The sequence below is a fragment of the Agrilus planipennis genome, unplaced genomic scaffold (assembly GCF_000699045.2).
Source record: "Agrilus planipennis isolate EAB-ADULT unplaced genomic scaffold, Apla_2.0 scaffold72, whole genome shotgun sequence".
Taxonomy (NCBI): domain Eukaryota; kingdom Metazoa; phylum Arthropoda; class Insecta; order Coleoptera; family Buprestidae; genus Agrilus; species Agrilus planipennis.
In genome coordinates, this window is record NW_020439081.1 from 215,291 (window position 1) to 224,464 (window position 9,174).

A 9,174-nucleotide genomic window follows, 5' to 3' on the forward strand; every position below is an offset into this window, starting at 1 on the left:
CCACTTCGAATTATTTTATTCAATAGTTAAGTAACTATAACACATTATAAACCATTGATAAAAGTTTATCAACCGACTTACATTTTGGAAGTGGACCTGACCAACGTGAATTGTCTTGACAAGCAATGATTGGCTGTCCGTCCATCATAAAATCCGGGTTGCAATTGAACTGTACCACGTCTCCCGCTTTGAAAGGTCCCGAACCTTGAATGTATCCATTTTCAGGAGTCCCGGGATGCTCACAGTGCACCTCTAACAAACCAGATGGATTTGGATCATTGTAAATTAAATAATCATTTCCGTGTTTGCCAACGGTCAATTTTGAAATTCGAAAAAGATTACGATAAGTCTACGTTTAGAGCACGTCTCATGGAAATGCCGTAAGCAGAAAAGATTAGAAATAAGAAGAGATTGGAAAAAAATTAAAGCAGAGAAAGCTATCTCGAAAGTTTGCAGAGTTCTGTTCAAAAGACACCTGTGGAAGCCAGTGAAGAAATGGAAGGATTAGTGGTAGACTCCTTTTTAAGAAATGAAGGCCCCTATCCCGACTCCTGTTCAAAGGACACCTATGGAAGCCAGCAAAGAATTGGAGAGGTGCGTGATGGTAGGTCACTTTTTAAGATATGAAAGCAAATGGTAAAGGATGTGAGATGTTATTGTTTTTGGTAAATGCTCACGATCAATAAGAGTGGAGATGGGTGCCCAACCCTAAGGTCCAACTAAACTGATGACCTCATGGTACTGATGCATTAACATTATCAAATTTACCTTCGCATGTTGGAAAAGGAGTCGCCCATTCTCCTGTTGAAAGACACGTGGTTTCAAGAGCACCCCTCAGTCCAAACCCTGGTGTACAACTGAACACCGCCCTACCACCGACTTCCCTTGAAATGACAGTAACTCGTAGATGTGGTGGTAACACTGGTCCTACTTCTCCGCATTCGATGCCTGAAATTGTTAATAACATTTTAATGTTAATCCAAACGCTTACCTTCTTGCGTGAATAGCTAATACTTTCGCAAACTGGAAAAGGCGAACTCCAGTTTCCGGATGGAAGACAAACCACTTCCGACGAACCGATGAGGGCGTTTCCGTTTGCACAGCTAAACGTGATTTTTGTATTCATCTTCGTGCTTTCGGAGCTTCCGACAAGTCCTCGTCTTTGAGGAACAGGAGGACAATGAACAGCTGCAAAATTAGCATTGAAACAATCAAATATTATTGCATTCAGCATACCTTTTACTACTATTTCTACGGCGTGAGTGTATCTGGCTGGTGTCACGCAAGTGTAAACTCCGGAATCGTCTTTTGTAGCGTGGAAAATTGATAAGCGATACTCTAATTGAGGATCACGACCTTCGTCAGTGGTCCATCCTTGAGGATATTTTCTGAGAACAAGAAAAATTCATACATATTTAATTATTACAAAAATTCTGCCAATAATAAGAATAAGAATTTTACTATTTCATAAGAAGTCACTTCTATGCTCGCGAACGGTTAATTTANTTGGAACATGTCGAATAAGACTCAATTATGCATTTAGATTAAATAACACCAACTATATTTCCACTTTTGATTGTCTTTCTTTTTTTTTACTGTTCACTGCTTTCTAATCATCAATATTTAAAGTAGTATTGATTCCAAAATTCACTTTTATTTTCGCTCTGTTACTTTCTCCAGTACAGTTCGTGATCATTAAATTCTTTTTGTTAAATAAAACCAATAGAAAGTGAGTAAAACCGTATACATTTAATTAGAAAATGAAGAATGCTAAATTGGTAAAACGATTTCTGGCTATGGTGTCTACATTGCAGATGGTCGAACATATTCAAATACTGGTAGCATACAGTTCGAGAATAATGAAGGGGAAGTCGGAGTCCAAAAAAGGGAAATTTTCAGTGACGTATTTTATAAAAGGCCCCTTATGGATAATGTACAAAGTGCTGTCAGCTGAGAAAGTAAGACAACTAGTATCGTAGTATCCGTTACAACGATTGACAACTACATTACATTTTACATTTAATAAGCCTCCTATAAAAATTCTTTGATGTAAAGCCATTAAAGTCTGATGGAATTCAGGTCAAAATTGTTAAGAAACTGATGCTGCTTAAACTNTGCGACTGAAAAGAAAAGGTTAGAAGCGTTCGAAATGTGGTGTTACAGGCGAATGATGAGGATACCATGTATAGAAAAGGTTAGAATTGAAGAGGCATTAGAAAGAATAGGAGAACAGAGGACTCTATGGAAGTCAACAAGAAATAGGTGAGATAGGTTGGTAGGACACCTTCTCATGCATGAAGGTCCAGTCAGAGACATATTAGAGGCAGAAACAGGAGGTAGGAGGGGTAGAGGTAGACCTAGATTAGATTATTGTTCGCAAATAATTAAGGATGTGGGCTGTTCTAGCTTTAGGGAAATGCGAAGATTTGCCCAGGATAGGAAAGAGTGGAGGTGCGTGTCCAACCAGCCTTAGGACTGACGATCTGATGATGATGATTATCTCATAAGGCAATGTTTGGATCGTTAATTTCGCGGTCATCTTCAGTTAAGTACCTACTAGGTACGGCTTGTTTAACGGTTAAAACGTTTTCATACGAGAAAATAATAAATAAAGCGGAAATATTTACTATTATTATTAACAGTGAAAAATTCTAAAACGTAAAAATTTGGAAATCACAGGCTTATTTATCTATTTATTTTGATTTCTAATGTATTTTCGGTATTTACCTATAATCAGTACTCGTTTCCCACTTCGGTACTCCAAACCTTCTCATCCAAAGACATTCCATGTGAAGAATTGTTCCAGGATATACTATTAATTTACCATCGCTGGATTGAGCGATGGGTCCCAGTTGATGTCGAAACAGTATGGTGGGCGGTTTCTCCATGGAATAATCATTTTCTTGATTAAGACCGAAGCACGAAGGTTTTGGACCATCCCACTCGCCACCGATGCATCTCCGTTTGCTTGGTCCTACAGAAAGAGAAATACAAAACGCATTTAGAATAAAATTTCGAAAAATATAAAATAAATTGAGAAATGTACCAGTCATTGCATATTTCCCAATATCTACACATCTACTTATCAATACTGCTCCAGCGGGAAAGTCGACTACATCCTCTCGGATTTCTTGATCGTTATAGAATGAAACAACATTGGGTTCCTGATTTCTAAATAAGCACGTGCTATTGTTGTTCAGGTTGTGTGTCGACATCAGCTCATCGGAATCTACAGATAAACAACAAAAGAAAAATGATGTGGATTCTGTCGGGATGTAGTATTGGGACAAACCAGTTGCTCGTTCAGAGAACGAAGTAAAGAACATTCTATGAAATTTTGACAATTTCATAATTATTTTATTTGGAAGTGGCAATATTGTATTAAAATGTGGTGAATTGGTTTGTAAATTTCTATCATCTCATGATTTCAAATCGATTTTAAACATGGGCCATGTGAAGCAATTATACATATACGAAAAATTTTACCGCAATTTAAAGATCTTCCAATCCAGCTTCCATCTTCGCATATAATCTTCCAAGTCGTTTTTTCGCCCATTATGCTTTCTATACAGCTAAAAGTTACTTCCGTACCATGAGGAAAATTCTTTTCGTTATCGATCATTGGCTTCCCGTTCCGATAAACCAAAGAACCTTGCACCCTAGAAAAGTACCACCTACTGAACTATTACCAGTAAATGACCACTTAGAAAACCCTTTTTTGGTCTTCCGTCTGAACGCTTCAACCACTAACGAAGAGAATTTTTGTATTTCGTTGTTGATTTGTGAAATAATTACCTTGCAGGAGGCCCACAGGGCTTAGCACTGCTTCCGTATTCCAAAACATTAATATCGCCTCCCTTTATAATGTCGCTTCCACCCAAATAGTTAATGTCATCCGGGTCAGGACTATTGGGCGATCTGCAAGCAGGCCTCCTAGGATGAAGATCTCCTAATATACACTGAATTGGTTTAGACGTAATTTTAAGATACGGCTCGTCACATTGAAAATTAACACTCGACCCATTGGCAATGGTAAGTCCTTCTCTGTATCCTGACAAGTACTGGCCGTTTGGAATTGGGGGGAGCTGGCATGGTGCTGTTAAAACATTTCATTGTTAATTTATGTTATTGCTATAAAACAGACAACGGGTGTGTTCCGAAATATAACCCAGCATACTGACCAGTGCTGATGACGTAATGAATCGTCGCCATACTGTTTATTCGTTCCGAAATATACTGGCCAGTGCATTGATGTCAAATTGACGCCATATTGACAATAGTGTTTGTGCTCGTTTACAATAATTTTGCTCTAAAAGTTATTAAAATTTCTCACAACAAAGTCTGATGCACACACGCCCGTTTGATATACTACTACAATCACATTCGTCTCACCACTACAATATGGTGGCACACCAGTACAATATGGCGTCGATTTATGACGTCATCAGCATTGGCCAGTATGTTGGGTTATATTTCGGAACACACCCAACGTCTTCCTGAATTTAAAAGGTACCTGCAGAACACTCGGCCATTGTGGTCACCGTCCACTCGCCATGCCAACACCGCATTGTACTTGATCCTTGCATGCTATAACCTGGTTCACAAGTGACCTCGACAACCTGTCCATTTTGGAATTTCGAAGTGTCGTTTAAAAATTCGTCTTCTTCACTGCTCGAAACATACGGTTCAGAGTCCGACAATTTGATTACGGCATGAGGAATGTCCGGATTCGGACAAGGAACTAGAAAATGTGAACTTTTTAAAAGTTTTACGAACTTGGAATGAGAATCGTCTGGTTACTTATTTCACATTTGGGTTTCCTGGGTTTCCATCGTCCTCTTACGCATTTGGCTGTCGAGTTTCCTTCCAAGTTTAAAATGTATCCTTTTCCGCAAGCGACATTTACGATGGTTCCTGAGCTAAAAGAAACGTTTGGCTCTCGACCATGTTTGATAATTTCAACGACGACATAAGGTTCGCTCGCAATTGAGTCACACGGACCTCTACCGCGCGATTTCCTTTTGGGGTCTTCTTCGAATTTTCCATCGTTGTCATGCTTATTGGATTTCTTCCTACTGTTCGTGCTAGTTGACTTGCTACTTTTACTAAGGCTGATTCCAATCGTCCTGCTACTGCTGACACTGCCCCCCGTTCGTAATGCTCTTTTATGTCTTTTCCGCAACGTGCTATTCGAAAAGTAATTTCCAGGGTCAACGCCGTATGCTTTTAAATGTTCAAATACATTTTCGTAATAACTTGTGTACTTTCCGTTGTTTTGTCCATATATAAGCTTGTGGTGCCTTATTAATCCCCTTTTGTAGCTTTCTATAGCGGCCGATCTCTTTCTTCTGCTCCACCTTAATCGAGGATGTTGACCATAAGTGCACCTTAACGATTAAAAAAGGATTATGTAATACTTATTCTCAAGTTGTGTTTATGAGACGGAAGTTACTTTGGTAATTCTTGTGGTCTCCATGTTCCTCCGACACAAGTGGCTCCTGGTGGTCCTTCTGTAAGGACGTAACCCTTGTCGCAGTCATACATGATTTGCTTGTTATTTTTAATCTTCTTTACGTAAGGTCTATAATCGTACAATCCCATATTTCCCACGAGCAAAATTTTACCGTTTTCAAAAAAGCCAGGATATGGGCAAAATACTGAAGCAGTTGAGTGCGTGTAAAATAGATTTATGGGTTTCTGACTCTATAATACCCACCTTCTTGACATGACGGTATTTCACCAACCCATTCGCCAAAAGAACAAGATACAGTATCATTTCCTAAAACTTCGTAACCATCTCTGCATTTGAATTTAGCTTTCATCCCATGCTCCATTTTTGGAGCAATTACCATACCATTTTTTGGTGCTCTGGGGAGGTGTTTACATCTAAAAGTAAGAAGGTGCACATGGATCCAAACGTGGTTTCCCAACAGGCAATTTTTACCTCGCTGGAACGCAGCTTGGAATGTGGGTCCACGTTCCGTTATTACAAACAACTGACAGGTGCATATCGGGGAATTCGTAATTTTCTTCGCAATCAACAGTCAGTGATTCTCCATCCTTAACTAACGTCGAAGCAGTGGGAGTGTCATTTCTGGAGACCATTATCACTTGACCGTGGGACACTTGTGGAACGACACACGGAGCTGCAATATTAATTGTCTTGGTCTATTTAATTAATAGTGGCACGTTTATAATTTGAGCGCAAAATCCAAAATAAAATTTAAAACTCGTCGTCCATATGTAAATGAAAACTGAAACTTGAAAGCTGTCCGAGGACTTACCCAAACATTTGGGGAGCGGATAACGCCATTTTCCATCGATTTGGCATACTGTTGAAGAATGTCCCACCAGTCGCTTCCCTTCATGACAACGGAAAATAATGGAAGCACCCAAACCGGTGCCTCCTTCGATATTTTCCAACCAGCCATTCCACAGTCTACCAGGATGACCGCAGTTAATCTCTACACATGCGCAAAATAAAAACGAACAATGGACATGAAGCGAAATTACAGCATGCAAATTAGTTATTTAATGGGTTGCTTCTAGACCAAATCATAAAGGATGTTCCCCAAAATCCCTAGTATGGCCTTGAGGGCATACCAGAATGGAATTTTTGGTCGAAATCGGTACCAGATGCAACCAGTTTTAAAGGGGAAACACACAGGAGGAAATAGAAGTATAAAATGTTCGCAACTTTTTATTGTTCTCAAAATAGAAGTTTACCTTTGCAAACAGGTGTCGATCCAGACCATTTCCTGTCCGCTCCACATCTTCTGGTTGCATCCCCTACAAGAGTATAACCGTATTTGCATTCGTAGCTTACTACAGAGTTGTAACTACATGATGTGAAAATGGCCTTCCCATGACGAGGATGTTCTGGTGGTGGACATTGCACCGCTGTAACAACATCACAACAAACCAACCAACAAAATGGATCCCTCACTTATCAGATCGGCTTATTTACATTCATTAATATTGATATGAGATTCTAAGTCATACCATAAAGCAAAANATGTAACATAAATATAACATAACTGTGTATATACGTGCTTACTTTGTTGTTTCAATTTTAACACGTGATGATAGATATTGAAATTTCCAATTCCAAGGAAATGTTTCAAAAAACAGCTAACAAACTGTAATTTTTCTTCATCAGTAGCAAAACTAAAATGAATAATCTAATAATTTTACCGTCGAATAATTCTACCAATTAAATGTAACATAAATATAACATAACTGTGTATATACGTGCGTACCTTATAGGTATAGTTTGCAGCCATGTTTATGGCAAAGCAAATATACACAACATGATTATACAATGGGTACCTGTCGGTACAGATGCTACTTTTATTATCATTGTAATAGATGCAACATGTGACACGTTAGATGAAGGTTAGCTACAATTGTTGAAAATGATTTGAATGAAAACATGGACAAGTACTGCGCGAGGAATGAAGAAATTGTTATCTGATGTTTTCGATCAGCGAGAATATAATATGAATTGCAAATTACTAAAGGAAAGGAAGATTCCTCTGTGTCAAACAAATTTTCTTGCAATTTTCTTAATGCTCTTTATTGAATTAATTAATATTAAACAAAAATCCCTTTAAATTGGAACATGTCGAATAAGACTCAATTATGCATTTGGATAAATGGTTGCTGTAAATTGAGTTAATTTTTTGTTAATTGTTGGAAGCTATTTTAGAAAGTAACGCTACATATACAATATCTACGTGTTTACTATTTTGTAAATTAGTATTTTCATTAATTATACGGGTAAAACACCTAGCCACCCGCATAATCAACAATAGTATTGTAACTGTGTGTATTCTGTTCGATGTTCTATCTTTTATAGCGTTAATGTTTGGCAATCGGTTTTCAACACTTCATAATCCTGAGGGACAAACAATGAGCATATCAGGTTATAGATTTTATTATTCTTGTGACATTTCGTAAGAATTTTGAAATCGATAAGGCTTTCGTGACCAGTAGGTGAATTGATGCTATTCTAATTCGGGTGTAAAGGCGTCGCGTCGTCAGTGTTCATATACAGCATCGAAGATGAAAGAACCTCTGAAGAATCTCGCCACTCGTGCTAGCGAAACGTTGGGAAGCAATTCCAACACACGACGGCCTTTAGACCGTCAATTTTGAAATCCGTTTTCGGTGACGGTAAAATTTTCATTTAAGTTTTAGGTACACCAAAGAAACAGTTTTATAGTTTACAAATAAATAAATAGACTGGTAAAAATAAGTTGAAAGTTTATTTTTAGGAAGGACAATATTGATAAATTCAACAGAATTATAATGCGCGTAATTAAAGCTGAGATTTTCAAAAACTTATTTGTTTTACACTAAAAATATTTACTTACTTATTTAACAAGAGTGGTTTTTATTAGAAAATAAAATTTTAATGACTAAATTTATATGTATGGTTTTCGTACGAAACTGCAGAACTATTATATTAATAGTTACAAACTAATGTCTTGTTTATTAGAAAACATCACAATTATCAACATCTTTATTCACATAGAAACTTGGAAGCTATCTTAACTTACAACATTATTACCTGATGATTGTAAACTATCAAAATTTGTGCAATAAGTTTCAAGTTAATACCTAAAATTAATTATCTAACAACATTTTATTATGAATACGATATGTTCTAATAATAGTAGATAAATTGCAATTGCAAACATTTAAAGAGGAAATATCTTAATTTGGAGGAACGCATGTAGGAATAGTGTTAGACCATTTGCCATTTTTGAGACATTTAAGCATGGCTGCTCCCCGCAGTTGTAAACCTTCATCGCACTCGAACGTAATATTTTCTCCTATTTTATAGTAAAACTTTACGGACGACATACGTCCACTGATTGTTGTACCTGGGTAGGAACAAGCCTGCACACCTAAAGGGAACAACAAAAAGAATAAATCCTAAAATCCTACAGATTTGATTCAAATTGAATTTTTTAGAATCATTTGAAATTTATAAACTTAAACAGCCGAACGTCCAAATACATTTACAAAAAATTTGTTAGCTAATATTTAAGTAGAAAATACCACAAATGGCGCGATGAACGCCATCTGTAGTACGATACTACATTTTAGGATTACGTATGCTCCAACAAGGTCCATTTAAATATATGGATATGTTTTAGATAAAAAGCG

At 37.3% G+C, this 9,174-nt stretch overlaps 1 protein-coding gene across 4 annotated transcripts in view; it reads right to left on the reverse strand.

Annotated features, from left to right (window-relative positions):
* Positions 1–9,174, reverse strand: part of LOC108733146 (sushi, von Willebrand factor type A, EGF and pentraxin domain-containing protein 1) — a 23,566-nt gene that overhangs the window by 8,344 nt on the left and 6,048 nt on the right. Inside the window, exons 7-21 of one of the 4 annotated variants that reach the window (XM_025977351.1) lie at positions 6,727–6,789; positions 6,285–6,464; positions 5,945–6,146; positions 5,717–5,886; positions 5,453–5,657; positions 4,801–5,387; positions 4,514–4,741; positions 3,796–4,096; positions 3,487–3,659; positions 3,047–3,229; positions 2,728–2,974; positions 1,237–1,388; positions 1,015–1,188; positions 769–948; positions 82–252 (exon numbers count right to left, since the gene is read on the reverse strand). In XM_025977351.1, coding sequence (XP_025833136.1) covers positions 82–252; positions 769–948; positions 1,015–1,188; positions 1,237–1,388; positions 2,728–2,974; positions 3,047–3,229; positions 3,487–3,659; positions 3,796–4,096; positions 4,514–4,741; positions 4,801–5,387; positions 5,453–5,657; positions 5,717–5,886; positions 5,945–6,146; positions 6,285–6,464; positions 6,727–6,789 — 3,216 coding nt within the window. Of the gene's footprint in view, positions 1–81; positions 253–768; positions 949–1,014; positions 1,189–1,236; positions 1,389–2,727; positions 2,975–3,046; positions 3,230–3,486; positions 3,660–3,795; positions 4,097–4,513; positions 4,742–4,800; positions 5,388–5,452; positions 5,658–5,716; positions 5,887–5,944; positions 6,147–6,284; positions 6,465–6,726; positions 6,910–9,174 lie in introns of all 4 variants that reach the window. The other 3 variants (XM_025977350.1, XM_025977352.1, XM_025977353.1) reach the window with 3 other exon arrangements.